This window comes from Frieseomelitta varia, unplaced genomic scaffold (assembly GCF_011392965.1).
Source record: "Frieseomelitta varia isolate USP_RPSP 00005682 unplaced genomic scaffold, Fvar_1.2 scaffold_869, whole genome shotgun sequence".
Lineage (NCBI taxonomy): Eukaryota > Metazoa > Arthropoda > Insecta > Hymenoptera > Apidae > Frieseomelitta > Frieseomelitta varia.
Genome location: NW_025110666.1, coordinates 195234 through 214669, shown reverse-complemented (window position 1 = coordinate 214669; position 19436 = coordinate 195234). Strand labels below are relative to the sequence as shown.

The 19436-nt window shown below is 25.3% G+C and overlaps 1 protein-coding gene across 1 annotated transcript in view; it reads right to left on the bottom strand.

The window, feature by feature from the left end:
• Positions 1-4849: 4849 nt before the first annotated feature.
• The window catches only part of LOC122536747 (netrin-1-like), a 108402-nt gene continuing 93815 nt past the window's right edge, over positions 4850-19436 (bottom strand). Inside the window, exons 5-7 of the mRNA XM_043669376.1 lie at positions 9765-9833; positions 7512-7722; positions 4850-5538 (exon numbers count right to left, since the gene is read on the bottom strand). Of these exons, the coding sequence (XP_043525311.1) occupies positions 5394-5538; positions 7512-7722; positions 9765-9833 (425 nt within the window). The 3' untranslated portion in view covers positions 4850-5393. The remainder of the gene's footprint in view (positions 5539-7511; positions 7723-9764; positions 9834-19436) is intronic.

Here is a 19436-nt window from a genome sequence, read left to right as displayed (position 1 = left end):
ATAGACATGTTATTTTGTTCTCAGAATTAATAAAATTATTAAAGAAAATCAAATTATAGCAGAGTAAAAAGTCTCTATTTACAAATTTATTTGTGATATTACATATTACATTGATTATAAAGAAAGGTAGAAATAAATCAATATGACAGATCTATATCTTTCTTATGCATTGTATTTATTATTCATACAACTAATCACATTTATTACACCACAATACACAACGATACACTTAATAATTTAATCGAATCTAAATCGTAATCGTGGTACAACAGTAATCGATTAATAATGTAGAGGTATAAATAGCACACTTATTGTGATATCGCGTATATTCTACGATATACAACTGGTCAAGAATTTCGTAAACTCTCGGACCTATAATAATCGGTATTCTTCCACCTACGATGCTGTCGCGCGATTCTCAATTAAACGGTACAGTTTCTGCTTTTAGCACAAAGGGAATTGAACAACGCAACTAAGATCCTTATTTCTATATTGTTAGCTACTTGTATTGTTGTACAATTTCTATATTGTGTACTTTGTATAGGTATATGACATCGAATGATCGTTAATTTTTAACTGTTAATTTTTTGCAGTCTGTTTTATGAATATGTATAGATATGAATTGTTCGTTTGATATTATTTTTTGATTACTAACAATGAGAACAAATTTTTATCTATCGATGTCGTATCTTTGTGAAAGAAATTGAATAAACACAGTTATTTCTTGTTGTAAATTTTAATGCGGACAGTTTTCAGAATGCAAAAAATCAAGGTGTTACATTATTCCAATTCCTAAGTCATCTATAAAAGGATTGGAAGATGTATACAAATTATTTCGAAATAGATAGAACGGAATTAAACACGTATTTTTGTAATATTACAAAATTCGATCGGTTACGATATCGTTAACGACTTTATCGAAATAACAAACCACATCGATCGATCGATTTTTCTCGCAATTACATCATGTCTGTACGTGTATCGTTTTTTTTTTTCTAACACTCAAATATATGTACTAATTTTGCGAATAGCTGATATATTCTTTACTTATACTAAAGCTATTTTACGTTGGTACATTTTATACACGTAATTATAGCATAGGCGACGGAAACAGTGAATCTTCGAAGTAATGTCTCACAAACAATGAGATTATAATAATTAAAGCATGATTCTTTTACAAAAATTTTCTTGTGATCAATGTTGAACAATAGTCTTTCAATCGAGTATCGCTAGTTATGTTCATTGTCTTTATTCGCGTGGTTCCTTTTTAGCGTTTTGAAAATTATGACTTGGAAGAATGATCCAACTGAACTTTTTTCCAGAAAATGGCAAAAGATTTTGTCAAGTCCTATTACAATAAGAATGATATGGAAAACAAATGGAAAAACTTTTCTTTATTGTGAAACTTTCTTTCGTAATAAAAATATATTTTAGTGATTAAGTAATTAAAAATAATAACTAGAAACGAATTCTTCTACGTGTGAAAACTCCTAAAAGGACCACGTAAATTAAGATTTAGAGGATATAATTTTTGGTCGTTTTTTTTTTTTAATAAGTCTGCTTATGGTCACATGAACACATGCAGCATTCGATACTCATTAATATGGTAAGTACATAAATACATTGTATTGCTATATAGAATGTTTTGTTATTTTCCATTCAAGAAGTATGTTTTTATTACAAATTAGGATTATTTTAATTTCTTAAACTGAAATTTCATTTAAAATTGTACTACAAATTCTTTGTTTCGATTTTTACTAGTAATTAATAAAGGATTTTTTAAATTTGGAAATTGCTTCACTTTTTACGTTTCTTGTACTTCTTATACTTCTTATATACTTGGTTTAAAAATGACAAACTATACTCTTTATGAAACGGAGTTTTCATTGCCGTGAAATTTATTATTAGATGGTATTAAATCACTTAAAAATTTAGTTTTTTTCCGAGTTTTAATTTATTTCAGAGATTTTTAAGTAAATTTTAAATTTTCCATGGGTTTATAATATTATAAACTAATGAAAATTTATTGCTTAATAGAAACCCTTTGGAAATAAAATTTTCGCGACTTGAGATAAAAAATGCCAACAAGAATAAATGTTGACATAAACAAGTACAGGATATCTTAAGAATAATATGATGTGTTCATTATTAAAATTAAAATTATGATATATACCATAATAAAAATGCACAGAAATGTTCGATAAAGTAGAATTTACTAAACGTTAAACTTGTAATTAATTGAAAAGTTGTTGTTAATTAAGCAAGATTCTTAGTTTGAATCGTTTAAGTAAAAATGAATGTGAAATGTCCTATATATAAGTGAATTAATAGTTTCGATAATTATTTGTTGTTTATTTAAAAGGAGTTGATAACAAAATAAATTGTTGAATATCGTAAAAAATTCGCAATAATTGATGTAACGAGTTTAAAACTTCAATGGAAAACTGTATGGTATATGTTCACTGTTAGGAACTTAATTGTTAAGCACGACAATTATCTATTTAATGTATCTGTATATGTGAATGTTGTTTATAATTAATTAATAACGTTCTCCATTTCATTTGTAAAACTTTCATAATCGGGGTATATTTTATTGTCGAAGTATACACGAATAGCATGCAGAAAAAACAAGTTTTAATGTTCGGAAGAACAATTATGTTTATGTTATGTAATTGTAAAAGGAAATTTCTGATTATTAATATACACATATTCTTTTATACGAAATTTTATAATAAAGCGTATTAAACTAAGTAAATACCATTTTTTTTTAATGTCTCGTCAAATATCGTGACGACAACAAGATTACCTTTAATTATTGTAATATTTCAAGTAAGATGGCAGTTATGATAACTTTTTTTTTTGTAATAAGTAGTAACCGATCATTTCGATGAATAGTTATTTCGACATATTTCGAACTTAGCCTCTATATTTTTTCGATAATCGTTACTACTATTATTATCACTACTGCTACCAATAATAATACTAATAATAATATCAACTAGAAAAGAATCTTAATAATTTATATAGAAAATGTACAAGAAAATCTACATTCAACGTACGCTTATATTTTCGTAAATGTGATCGATTTATGATAATCGAATGATAGGAGAATAAATAAATTAAAAAAAAAAAAGATTACATGAGAAAAATGGGAAGTCTGAGAGCGGGAAAAAAATCATTTACAAAGTTATAAACTTATTCCGACTGAGAGAGATAAAGTATCGCCATTTGCAAGAACGATTCAAAGACTTTGTTACACACGATATAAAGATCCTTTTTGCCAAAAAAAGTCTGTGTCCATAATTTTTTTAACAATAAAACCTAATAAAATTTACAGCATGTGTAAAATAAAAAAAATCTGATGTAATAAAAACTAGTCTGTCTAAATTCGTGTTAAATGTATCGGCAAATTACAAGCAATGATAAATACCGTGCTTATTTCAATTATTATGTAAATTATACATAATATTGTATATTGTTATTTGATTGAGTAATTTGCTTGTATTATAGATGTATCCTATGGCATATCTCTATAAATTCTATAAAATAAAAGGGGATAATAGTAATTTTGATTTTGTTTAGAGTTACATACACATCTTAAAAATTAGAAAAACAAGTTTTTAGACAGATATCTCCAACTGGATGAAATGAATTTTTTTTTTTCTATTTTTGACATACTATATATTTTATGATAAATTTTACGAACCCATCTTCAATTTGAATTTAGTTCGAATTAAAGAAAATATGAAAGTGTTATAAATTTATTAATAAACTTATTATGTCGTATTATCTTTTTGCTTACGCGTGTTAATGTTGCATATTCTTCGAATTTTTAATATATTAGTAGCATAATAAAATATGAAAATTACACGTTTGTACGAAATGGCAATTATAACTGATATGCATATAATTCTAATTCACTATCCAATACTGCACATTCGATTTGATATTAATACATTTAATGGCATATATTCTTATCAATTTTTTTTCTCATATTTTGAGCAAAAGGGATCAAAAACGTTAGATTTGTAAAAAATGGAATACATAGGTTGTTCCATATTTGAACTGCAACATAGCTTATGTGTCAATCAATTTACAAATTATAATTTATAAAACGGAACACCTTTTTATTGTACGTTATTCTGTAATTTCAATTTTTTCTGATCTATAATATAAGTTGAACAGAAAGAGAAATACAAACTATAAATTTATAGAAAATGTATATTGATATAAACGTCTAAGTCTAATTTAATGCAAGATATTGCATTTTTGGTTCCATGAAATGCATGTGAGAAATTTTGTTATTACAATGTATACACAATTCTTTTCAAAACTAAAAAAAAATTATTATTTTGCAAAAACACATACAGTAATACATTGTAAAATAATAGGAATTTACTTGTTTTATACGTTTTATATAAAAATTATAAGGAACGCATACAGAGATGTGTATATTAATTTTTGATAGGTACAATAGGTACAATAAATACGTTTCTTACTTATTAAATAAACTTTGTAATTTATCTAATAAATTTTTAATTTATTAAATAAAATTCTAAGATGCAAAAATGTTACTAAAAATTTGATGAATATGTTTTTAACATATATAGGAATTGCATAACATAACATTTTATTTTTAGATAAATATTAACGAAACTACATCATTTTAAGAACATAGTAGTCTTCAATGAAACTATTTCCTGATTAATACTTAAATTAAATAATTTAAAAAATTTTTTTAGTATTTTAATTAATATTTTTCTTTTCTACTATATTTTCTACGATTTAAATATATAACATAGACATTTTATGTACTAATATATTGAATTGAAATTGATTTTTATTTGTTGCTTTACTGGTGATATTATACGTATGTAAATATCTCAAGTAAATGTCAAATGTTAGATAGTGTCGTTTCAATGAAAATAATCAAAGAAAACTATTGCAATAATCAAATATATAATTAAAGAAAAATAAAAGAAATTTTCCTTTTTATAGATATAGATGTTTGATTTCCGACGTATTTGGCTTCAACAAATTATAAATCTTTTTATACAACATGGAATCTGTCTATATTCTACGATACATAAATTTCGATTCTCACTTGCATTTCATTTTATTTGAGTTTCATCGTTACTTATCATTAATCTTAGGATGTCGTCGAGTATTTTTATTTCATGCGTGAAGTAAGTATGCGAGAGTACATACAGCTATTGGCAGTTTTGAAAATGAATGTGCATCCTTTTCTACGTATACGAGTAAAGTTTTAACTTCTATTTCTCTATCTCTCTTGTTTGTTCTTTTTCTTTTGTTTCCATTCCTTTCTTCTCCGCTATTTTCTCTATCTTCCCTTCTTTCTCCGTCTAATTTTCCTTGGTGTGATGCAAATTAGTTCAATGGCACGATTTCGCCCTCCGCTGGAAGCGTCGCATTCGACGATGCCACTCGTCGCGCCATTCGATCACAATCGACCTTTGTGTCACTGTCAGTCCACCTTGACCTCCGCCATCGCTCTCTTGGCCAAGAATCAAGTACGACCTGGAAATATCAATTAGTATTTTTAGTCGATTTACGTTTGTCATCCACACACATTGTATATACCTAAAATTTTGTTTGTTTACGAGGAAAAAACAAAAAAAGAAAAAAATATAATACAGTATAATTCCGTTTGTAGTTTATATTGTAGTTTATTTATTCTAACCAAATTTTAATCGATGTTCGATTAAATGAACTCCTGTCGATTGAATTCATTTATTTGAACCCTGAAAGTCTTACATGTACGAAAAATTACCAATAGAGGGGAGAATCAGTGGATCTATTGTAACAACTCCAACTATATAAACTATTTGTTTCCAGACAAGTTCATCTCGTAAGTGGAGTTCTACTATAACAGATCATTTAAAATCCAGCATACTCGTTTTATGGTGCATTCATGACTTTAGTTATTCAAATATTAAATATATTTACTAATTTAATAAATGAAAATATTTTTAAAATAATAAAAGTCCAAATAAAATAATATATAATAAAATAATGAAAGATTATATCATAAGATTCATACAGTATTGATTGGTAAAACAATGGAGGTGCGAAAGTAAACAAAAAATTGGTATAAAATTTTTTCGTCTGAAATTTCGCTTTCGAGAAAATCGATACAATTTAATGTAAATGCAACTTGATTATTTATTTTGTTCTTGGTTGTTTCTGTTCATTGAAAACGATAAAAAAATAAATGACAACAGGTTTTTGCAAAATATTCAATTTCTTATCGTTATTACTATTGGAAATTTCGCTGCCGTTGCAACATATATATGTAATTCAATTCGATGAATTAAGCGAATACTATATATATTTTTGTTCTTTAATTTATCAAATTATTATATAATTTTTTTTTGTTTTAATATTGTGTAATATATTTAACACTTGAATTGAATAATTGTTCTTTGATATATTTTTTGATTTTCTCAAAAACAAGGCCTCGGATAAAAAAAATTTCATATTAAATTTTTTATTTATCTCTTCATGTAGAATTATCTCCAATTATTATTACTTATAGCTCACTCTGTATAATGATAATTTTAATATATTTTTATATAAATATATGATATCTTTCATATATTTTATCACATAGTAGTTACAATATAATAACAAAGTAATTAATAATATTTTTCATAATGGTCATTGGATTTATAATATAACATTGGACTTGTAATATAATAGCCTTATATTTTTTGTATTTTAATAATACGATAGTTAATGACATTTTTCACAATGGATTTATAAAATTTACTTTCGAAATTTTTGTTCGAAATATCTTATATCTTTAGTTCGAGATATAATATATAATATATACATATATAACTGTAGCTAGATTATCTTGCGCTATTTAAATATTTTATTTCGTAATTTCATTATTACGTTTTTCTTAGATAAGTAAGATAATAATAAGTAAATTTCAATCATTATATAGATCCAGTTAAATCGAACTTTCAGTATTTTTTTTATCAAATAAATATCATACAACTTTAATTTACCATTATTTCATAATACCAGCTATAATATATTTCTAATAAATAGCTGGCAAACTTTTTTACAATTAAATAGAAATTTTCATTTTATAGTGAAATAATATTACTAATTTACAAAAGAATAAACAATAAAACTTAGAAGACCATTATAATTAATATTATTATGCAATAAAGTTTAAATGCAAAAATATATATATATATGATAAAAAAAAATGTCTGAGATTTTGCGGGATTATACTTTTCATAAATAGCAATCAATATCTCTCTCTTTTAATTTTTGATGCGATTCATTCATATCCGGTAAATTTTTGTTTGATTTTTTATGAATAAAAGTATAACGATATGATATTTAATGATTGAAGGGATCGAAGAATCAATCCCCATTTTGTCCATCGTTAATGAAAATTGATTCTCGTGTCAAATGTATATCAAATGTATATTGCAATCAATCGTTGCAAGCTTCATGTAACTTAAATAACTTACCTGTTTGGTTTGATTTTCGGGCATCTGCAAGCTAAGTCGGCTGAGTGTACGTAAAGAAACACATCACCACGACGAATCCTCGAGTTCGGAGATTTTTTATAAATGAAGTCAACGTTTAAGGTGAAACGTATCCAAACTGAACCGGACACGCTTGTTCCAGCTGGAGAACCATCATTCTTTTTGTGTCTGTCTGTTATTCTGCCCAAAATAGCTAAAAGAAAAAAACGAAGTATTTCTTAATTTTTTCTTTCTTTTCATTAGACATAATATTAATTTTACTTTTTACTGATATTACATAAAATCATAACTGAACCAATGACGAAAAACTGGCGATAATTTAAACTGTTGTAACTTCGTAAAAACAAAAGTATATACAACAACTTTTACAGTCTTGAGTTTATTTTTCATATATCGTACAACAGCTTTTTTTTTCTCGAAAACTGTAAAAATTCAAACATCTCCGAAAATAATAAAAAATTTTTTTCTAAATAATTAGATTCACCATGATCTTAAAAATTGAAATCTCTCTTTTACAATGATTTCTTAAAAGCTGTTGTTGTATGATTTTTTTCACCATTTTATTGAACTTTGAACGTTAGGATTAAATGACGAAATGTCAAGATTTCTTAAATTTTTGTCGTTTAATTGTAATATTTCAAGTTTAACAAAATGCTGAAAAGATTGTACAGCAAGTTTCGAGTATTTGTTGTAAAAAGGAGACTTCAAATGATGGTTAATCTAGACCAAAGAAATTTTTCAATGTTTTTAAAGATATTTAAATTTTTACAATTTTTGGAAAAAGATGCTCACTTTCTCATTCATTACATGATATAAAATCATCTTTGAAAAAAATCGAGTAGACTTAGAATTATCAAAATAGTTCTATGCTTTAAAATAAGATCAAATGGATTGTATGATTTTCTTTTATAATGTTGTAACAGTTTAAATTATCAACAATTTTTCACCGTTATTATTTCGGTTATGTTCTCTATTGTATACTGTTCAATTGTTTAGGGACATATTAAAGTTCAAAACGAGATGATAGTTTTTAACTTATGCGTTAACACGATGCATAAAGAATTAAACGAATTTGTTCCATTTGTGATTACTTCATTTACATACACAGATAAATCAGTGTCGTTTATGATGCAATAAATAAAATTATGCTACGATATACACAGTAATATTATTTGTTGTGTGTTTTATTTTTTATCAGAAATGAAGTAACATTGTCACTGCACTGCTTGCACAACAAATAAGTCGTGAAGTTACAATAACAGTAACTTCTGTTAATTTCACTTGCAAGATTAAATTATTAAGTTTTCTAATATGTATTTACATATACTAAATTGAGAAGAAATGAGATCATATATCAAATGTATAAAAATATAAAAGTAATATAAAAATTTGTCTATATTTTGATAAGATTTTATTTTTATATACATCTTTATTTTACCAATAATTTTAATTTATAATATATTGTTATGTACTTTATACATTTTATATTATATATTTTAAATATATATGTGCATTATTTATATATTTTAAATATATATCTGCAAATATTAATTTTAACGATTTATAACAAACAAAAAAAAGATTAAAAATTTTAAACAGAAATAGACGAGTGTTTATAAGGAGCATTTGGTTACCATTATCATTTATATAAACATAAAATGTTCCACTTAGTATAGCATATAATAATTAAATGAGTGTAAAGAAACGTTTGCTGATATCGTGAAAAGCACAATGAACTAATGAATTATTATACTCTTGGAAGTTTAAATTTATAATTTTTTAATTTTTATGTAAAGTCGTATAAATACTTACATATATAGTTTAATTACGAAAAAAATCAAAGACCATTAATCATTAATTCCTTTATCAGACATTTAATAGTTTAATAATCAAATCCGTCAGCACGATTTCAGATTTTCTTTTTTTACAATTGCTTAAGATATGTTTACTGAAATTAATATAGATTTCTGTTTAGACAAAAATAATATTCTTTATCTATTTATTTTGATTATCGTCTTTAATTGTCGTGTAAATTACAATGATTTTGATATGTAGCAAAGGCTGTTGGTTTAAAGTTAAATTTAAAAAATTGTTCCTTTTTTCATGAGCAAGTAAAATGACAAAGGAATAATATCGTTTTTTTACTTTCAAAAGAATTTCAAGAGTTCTTGGAATTGTTTTTACTGCGTAAATATACATACGTAAATATATAGCTTATTCTCATTGAGTACTTACCATAATCTCTTTTGCAATATTTGTTCAAGTTTAATCTTTTGGTACTGGCTCGACATTTCCCACATTGATCTATAACAAATAAAACATGAAATTATTTAAAAATAACTCAGAAGAATAATAATTAGAACATATTTTTAGTTAATATATAGTTTTCTCTAATTACAAAATTTCGTATATAGACAGACTTTTGCTAGATTTAATACGTTTATTTCTATATGGATTTTCACAAGTTGTGCTCAAATTTTGATGTTATATATATTATGTCATTGCAAATGAAATAATCGATTCTTTATAAAATTTCTAGTTTTCAATCAGTTTATATCTTCTTTGAAAATATTATTAATTGAATTATGATTTATTATATTTAATTATATTTAATTATAATTAATTATATATAGTTATATTTAATTATGATTTATTATATTATATTATATTTATTTATTTGATCATTGTAAAACAAAATTACAATTAAAATTTTTAATCAATAGATGTTTCTCCATCGAAAACTTCTTTACATCAATGACAAGTTTCTTTTTCTTATAATAATTTTTGGAATTCAATATTAATGTATGCAGTATTTAACTTTTATTGCGTTAAAGCGTAAAACGTTTGAAATTTTCTAAAGAATTCGAATTCAATATTGATCCATGAATCATTTTGATATAATATTGATATAATCGATAAAATACTAATTATGTTATGTTTGGTTGGCTTTAAACTTTAATAGATTTTTTAGCCACTAAATTCTAAATAATTTTATACGATCGTGAAATGCACATTTTATGTGCAGCAATTTAATATACAAAATTTTGTACGTGACATACAATGTATATAACGTATAATAATTAAATTAAGTTATAACTTTCAAATAATAGAAAATAAAAACAGATCTTTTAGGAAAAATTAAATAGTTTTTAATAATGTATGACGCATGCATTTATTTTAGAAATGGAAAGATTTTCGAAGATTTTAAAATTATTTCTATTTTATTAAAAGAGCTATAAATCATTTTACACATGATGTATCTTCATATTCATTCGATGTATCTTCTCTATAGTCTATAAAAAAGTATTGACCTTTCGATTGAAATTGATTAGATTAGAAAATATTATAATTTTAATGTTATATACCATTCATATATATCAATATATACGTATGACATAATGGGAATATAATCTATAAATTTCTCGATTGTTGAAGCAGTACAGCAACAATTACATAAATACAACAAAGTTTGTATATAGAAAAAAATATTATGCTATTCTGTGCAATGTTTTAAACTGCTGATAAAAGATTTATGAAATAATGAATTTCACAAAACATTATTAATATTTTATAATTTTGTTCAGTTATATAAACAATTGATAAATCTTGTATCATATGATAGTCTTAATTAAAACACTAACTTTTGTCTCAATACTTTTTCCTCTTATATTTCTTATAGTTCGCAAGTTACAATATAAAATCGAAAAATAATTTTATCCCTTTCCATAACAAATTTCCATAGAAAAAAACATTGCCTTATTCATTCCTAAAATTTTATAATTTTCTAAATTTCCAGGTTGGTCATCTTTTGTTAGAAGCAAAATATTCTTTCTATTAAATATTCTTTTCTTTCTTCAATTGCATTTGTGTAACATATTTATAATATATTCTCTGCTAAATGAAAAAAAACAATAGTTGTTCCTATTAAAAACCAGAAAAGGATTTAATTAATCCTGTTAACTAATGTAACTCTTATAGTATTTAAATTTCATATAGTATTTAAATTTCAAAGTAAATGTCGATGATTTTATTCCATTTATGATCATTTCATAAACTTGAAAAGTATGGTTATATATTAGAAAATCAAATTCTAAATCTAAATTCGATATTATTAGATTTTTTGTTAAGTATAGTGTATAAATTTTTTATTAAGCAATAACAGAAGGCAATTTGATTAAATATAATATATTTAAAAATATATTTTTATAATAAAAATTTATATTATTGTATATTGGATTAGATGGATCTAGAAGACTATAGCGTTGAGTTTGTATCATCATGATTTATAGATGGAAAAAATTCAGTACTATTACTTATTCAAAGATATAATATCAAGTATCGTTTGATTATAAATATATGTTAATTTATTTTTCATGTTTACACATTTATTTCTTATGTAAATCACTCTGAATCTCTTTCGAACTTAATTTGACCACCAAATTTTATATTGGTCTTCGAACGTCAGAACTATATCGTTTGGTAAATATTCTGTATTCAATCAAGAAAATTTTTTGAAGTTACAGGTGTCCATTGTTTCCAGAACATTACTGATTTATTTGATAAATTGGATTATGCGTCATAATCAGAATAGTCAGTGACACTTGCTTAACATTTTATTAATACAGTCCATTATCGGTGACAGCTGTGACTGCATCTATCCATTTATTATCTACACCAACAGTATCCATCTATTATCTCAAACGGCGTGGTCAGCGTATAACGCGTCCTCGTCTCGAAGTCACGCAATTAATTTTCTCCAGAATATGTTTCAGTCCAGTGGTTCTTAATCTGGTCGTAACTAATAATCTCAACAAAGAATATGCGTGATGGATAGAAGAAAGTTTAAAAGACAAATAGCACGAGATAATTCATAGCTTTATAGAATGGAATCATATTTAACAAGAACAAATGTCTAGCATAAAAGTTAGTAATTTTTATATACATATATAAATATGACACCAATACCATAATATTATAAATTTCTTTTTATTTATTGCTTGCTTCTTTTCGTCCGCCAATATGTAACATATTTTATACAACGATACAATTAAAAAAATATTAGTTTTAAATCGTGTGTCAAAAGTACTATAATGTGTATAGCGTATAAAGTACTATAATTTATATGTGTTTTTTTTAAATTCATTATACTATGTTCTTTTTGCGTGTATATTAATTTTAAATCTTTTATATATGTATTATTATTGGCTAAACTTGCTAAAAATAGTGGAGAATGATATAGCGTATGTACATAAAAATGACGTCTTCATTTATTAAATGCTGTACATTCAACAATTAGATATTATTTATCTATTTATAAATACTGATACTTTTTATTTTTTAATATGTTCCTTTTCCAATTTTGTAATTTTTAATTACATCTGTATTATCGTTACTTTTTCGATTCTTATCAAACAACAAGTTGACTTTGGCAAGCTTTTTTTTGCTTGGTATTATTTTTTTCGTCGGCATTAAAAAGATTAATATATACAAAACACACCATTGTCTTTATCATAGTTATGTTTTGAATAAAATTCTCTTTTTATTCATATTTATCTTCCAGCAATTCGATAATGCGAGACATTATGGGAAGTTTGTTGATTGAATTTTGGTTTTTTTTTACAGTTAGAAAGATCAATTTTTTCGTTTAGGCTCTAGAAGTTATTGTCGATTCGAAGAATTTCTCTTGGAATCAATGTCCTGTAATCATATGGTAAAATACAACTTTGGAATTTTAATGTAACGGTTAATATAACACCGTAGGACCATAACGGAAGAGTTAAATGCTGAACCTTTCCTACTAAAGACAAATACATATGTACGTACATATGTATAGAGATCACAAGATGAATCACAATTACTTCCTCTTTCGATTTGTTAAAAATTATAGAATTATAAAATTATAAAAAGTACAATGTGCCTTATCATTAACAGTAAGTCCATTATTAACTTAGATTTTTAATCACAAATCGCGATGTACGTAATCAAATACTTTGTTACGTATTAGTTTAAAACGAATTCATTATTAGTTTTATAATAAAAGCAAGCAAAACATTCATTGTATTCATTATTCATTTGTATTCATTAACATATTATAGCTATTGCGTTGCATCTTACATAATTATGTAGTATACAATAATTATACATTACTTTATTCTATTATATTATATAGCATTTTATTCTATTTCTTTTCCAATGTTTTTTCAGTGAACATGTCGCACTTTTGTCAAGAAACTGCACAAGTCGGAAAAATATATTTTTTAGGAGAAGCGAAAAATTGGTTTTGAATAGAATTAGATATTATTTTGTTATTATTGGACATCGATGATTAAAATTTTCATAATTGATCAAATACCATCTCTGTGACATTTTTTATAATAATAATAATTCGACAACCGTGTTACTTTCTTCGTAAGGATGCGATATTTGTACATTATATTTATTATTTGTCGAAAAAATATACATATAAAATATATTTTAGAATATATATAAACACGTTATTATTTTTTCATATATATTTGTAGAATTAAGAACACAGAATAATTCTTCGAGAAAAATTAAATCGGAAAGAAAGAATAAAATTTTTTCATTTAAAGCTCTGTTTTCGAGGTTTGAAGATTTTATATGTATGCTTGAATTTGCAATACAAACAGAATAATTCTGGACTGATTAGAAATAAATAATGAACAAGAGATCATTCTATCTGCGAAAATAAATAAAAAATGTAAAACACATTTTAATGCTTATTGTTCCTTATAAAATGCTCCATTTGCGAGAAAATGAAATTTGAGCTTTAAAAATGTAAAAAAAATATTCTACATTTTTCATGTTTATTTTTGCAGATTAAGAATAACTCCCTACCAATGTAATCCTGTTGATAAATTTTCAAAAATGAAATTTTAAATGAAAAGTTTTTATTCTATTTTTGTTTTCTGTGTCAACTTCTATTCGATTATTAGGACCGCGAGTCCTGCCGTTATCTCAATATATTCCAAAATACAATATCTTATTTCTTTTGTTCAACAAAGTTTATTTATATGATCATTTATCTAACAATTTGACTAAGACAATGCATAAACTTAATTTATATTAAATTGTTGATGTCATTTGTTGAGCAATATCACGAAGTACAAGTTGATATAGAAATGTAATATACTGAAATGAAGTTATTATTACATCATCATTAAACACATTATTAAATTATATACTTTATTTATGTTCAATAAAATAGAAAAAAAATCGTATACATCAAATTTTAGATTATGAAGGAGAGGCTTCAGCCTCCAAATCCATAGCAGATTCAATATTTTTACACACTATCATAATTTGGAGAAAAAAATCTTTACATTTCTAATTGCTAATATGGCAAATATCTTACAAAACATTGTTAAAACATCTTACCAAAAAAAGAAGAATGAACGATGCATTATTGCAACAAAGATTTTACATTTTAAAATGATCTTTGATTTTGGTGTTCTTTTTTTTTACATCGGCAATTTTTTACACAATTTTTTTTCAATATTTTTGACAGTGAAAACAAATCTGAAGCATCGGATAGGCGACTTAAGACACAGCAAATGCACCAGGCGCATCAAAGACATTGAGACATAAAATCGTGAAAGCAAAGACGGAGTGTTTGGAGAAACATTTGGAAAAAAAAACAAAGATTTCTGTTTGTAAAATGCTGTTTTAATGAACCGTGGCTCTCTGCAGGTCGATAATAGAATCCGTACAACGCACCGAATCCCCCGAACTACGAATCCAAACTACACGCAACCAGTACACACGCGCTTCGCTCCACTTTGCTTTTGCTCGTTCGTTGGCTAACCAAATTAAACGTAATTTGAATTTCGTTTGAAATTCAATCGATGCTACGGTTGGTAGACGGGCGCGCGTTATCCAGTAAAAAATAATGAAAATTCTACGCCCGTACTGAGCTACGGTCACGTTCGTCCGTGGCCGAACCTGCCTGTCGATATTTCAAAAATTTTGATTCTGTCAAACAAAGCAACAAAAGGAATATCACGTCGGGAAATATTTCGGACGTTGATATTTTGTGCAAACGTGACTTTTCATTTCGTTTTCAATTTTTTTTTTTCTGCTTATGCATGTTTTTGTAACATAACTCTTCCGTTTTTTTAAACGATGGATCGTTTCAATTCATTAAAAATTTTTTACTTTGACAAATCAGTAAAGAACTGACAGGTACTTCGATATTAAATTAAGTACAGACAGTTCTGATCTTAATATATTCATTAATATATTTATTAATATAATCTGGGAGATTTTGGAGGAATTGTGTCCAGCAACCAACGACAATTTTCGACAGTAAAATTAATTACATAACAATTAAACTCGTTTTGAAGCATACTTCGAAATACAATATATATACAACAAGATAATAAGATCGTTCTTTCAGAAAATTGAGAAAACGAAAAATTTATATGCTTGAACTTTTTATTTATAAACAATTAATAATTTAGGTTGTAAAATATTCATTTGTTGTAATCAAGTGAACTTTCTGCTAAGAGGAATTGTATAATGAATGCAAACACAAACACAAACAATCAATATATCAAAACAAAACATAATGGTCTTTCAAAACAAATGATCCATATTTTAATATGATCTTTTTAAATATTATGAAGAGAACTGGTTGTATCAGATAGCGAAACTAAAAGACTAGAAATAATTTATATATTTATTTATTTTTTTGCGATGTTAAAACCGATTGATATGCAATTATTCCAATTGATTTCGCTAATAGAACTGTAATCTAAAACTGTGAAATAACGTTAGTTTCAATGAATGACGCAAATTGCGTCTTTAGTTACTAACAGTGAGTAGAAACATTTAAATGACGCAACCAGGGATCGAAAAAGTTAAGGAACTTTTAAATAGATTTTATTTGAAATATCGATCGTAGAACTTTTTCAAAAAATATTCTTACATTACAACTCCCAATGAGGACAGATAAATAAATATAAATAAAACAAATAAATAAATATTCTTAAAAATAAACGTTTCAGACAGAATAGAACTTCAAAAATGTAAAGGAGAAAATTTTTTCTGTAGAAGGGATAGATAATTTCCTCATCAATATTAACAATGTTCCTAATATTTACAACAAATATTGATACTGAATATTATTCAATGAATAATACTCGAACATTAATTTAATATTCTAAAATAACTTGTTTCCATGAAACTTTTATTATACAGGTTCTAAATCTGTTCTATTATTATTATACAGATTGAGAAGATTCTGTTCTATGAGAACACAAAAACAGATATCTTTTTATACGAAATATGTAAGTTCGAACAGAATGTTTTTTAGCCTGTTAGTTTCCTAGACGTAAATATACTGATATCATGTCTCAAATCAAAAATATTTTAGAAGAAAGAATCTGTAATAAATTACAGCAATATCAAGATATTGATGAAAATTTTGAAAGATAACAATTTATATGGATGCCTCTATAAAAATCATATGTAATAGTAATACAGACATATTTATACAGATATACTTATATTTAGATATAAGAAGAATATAAGAAGATATAAGAAGAAGTAAAATTGGTCACCATGGATAGTTTTCAAAATTTTTAAATTATAATATATTACGAATAAAAGATATTGTCAAAGTAATCTTTATTTTGCATAAAGTAAACTTTACTTGCATAAAATTTATACATTTGTCCATTTCAAGTGTTTCAATTTATTTGCAATTTTTGCAGGAATTCGCTAGCATTACTATGTTTTTCCAAAAACATAGTAAGAGCATCAAAGTAAACAGTAATAGCAATTCTGTACTAATATAAAAATTTTGTGGGTATGCTAAGTATAATCATCGAATCAATTAACCGAATTACAAAATTGGAAATACGAATCGAAAGGAAACCAAATATGTCGGCTAGCTGCCACGAATCGATCGTGATGGCAGAGACCTCAGACCATAATCCGTTTAATTCCTGACTAACGAGACATCCTTTGTGTCGATTAACCCGTGCCAATCCGCATCAACCGAACGAGCAATAGCTTTGCCATCGAACGTATCCAAACCGTAAGGTCCGTTTTCCGATCGAGTGATTCGATCGATCGAATAGATGCGACTCGAAACTGGTTTCCGTTGCTCTCTTCGCCACAATGAGTCCGATGGTATATTGCAATCACCGAACAAACCACCTAAATCCAATGTTACGGATCAAAAGTCAGATGCAACCGCAATTCTCTACGATTTTATATCAATTTTTCTCCCCAACGCTTCACGCGATTCTTTCTCTAGTTTAACAATTTTTTGATTTTTCCTTTTTTTTATAAATTTATTTATTGTTTTAAATTAATTTATTTTCTTGAGTATTTATTTGTTAATTTGTTTGTACGAAGATCTCAAGAGAATAAAATTTTGGAAACTGTTAGTTCAATTGTCAAAATGATGTTTCAAATGAATCAGACATCTGAATTATTCACAATTCTTTGTCCTCATAAAATTGCATCAACGATTCAACAGTGAACAAAATAACTTCTAAATATATTGACCATTAATTATATATTGACCATTAATTATATATTAAAAAACTAAAATTACAAAAATGTTAAACACTTAAACAGAGATATAAGCTTTTTACATGTCATCATCAAAAAAAAAAACATTGAATTACATATTCGCAACTTTAATACATATGTCATAAATTAATATACATAATAAACATACATATAAATGTATCTGATCTGTCTAAATTTTGAACTAAAAGTGAAAGATAATTTTTTTATCGCATCAGAGATCTTGTAGATCCAAAAAATAAATTTCATTACTGATAAATGGTGATATAGTTATGTATACAAGAAGTAAAAGAGAAATCATTGGAATCCCTATTAATATTCTCTTAAGTAATTATTTAGAATAGGAACTACTCGGTAGATTTCAATGGTTTTAAGCAACTTTGTTATTGATGTTACCGTCGTTCATATATTAAAATATAATATAAATCATATATTGTTATAATATTATATATTATATTATATTATATTATATTATATTATATTATATTGTTGGAATGTATAAAAATAACGAGATTAAAGCTGTTCCTAAAATTTTGTTTAAATTTCACAAAAATGTCTGCATTCATTCTTTACACGTTTCAATGTTTTAATCAAAATGTTAACGTTATGAGTACCGCACGTATGCTGGTTCGTTCTTGCAAATGCATGAGATTATGTGACGAATTCGAATCTGTTTAAAACGAACGGAGACCTTCATTAAAGATGTTAATATGTTTTAATGTTTAGTGAAAACATTATTATCATTAATGATATTGTATTTATTTGTTAATAAATATTTTTATAATTTATAATATACATATGTATAATTATATATTTCAGTTGATATACATACACTTGAAAAATTGACATTACATATCATGAAGAATTTTTATAAGGATAGATATTGTCAGGCATACAAAATAAAATAGAGTTGCAATTATCAAAGTTCAAAAATCAAAAATAAAACTCTCGTTTTTTTGAGATAGAGTTACTTTCAAGAGTGATTTCGAAAAATTTTTGATCTTCAACTTAAATTCATTTATTGAAACTTTTTAAATTTAAGTTATTGAATTAGTAATAATGAAGTGAAATAACAAGTTTTTTTAAAAGTTATAACATATAATACAATCTTTACCTACAATTATTTCTGTTTCTCATTAAGCTTAGCATTGTTTTCACTGTTTACATTTATTTTTTTATATTTTAAACATTAAAGATATTATTTCAATGAATTAAATTTTTACGGAAACGGTGTAACGTTTATCCTGATTAAAAATATGACTCCTAATATCTTTTTCAAATATCCGGACGAGGCACCACGCTTTTCTACTTCTGCGTTGTATTCTAGAAAGTTCATTTATTTTGGCA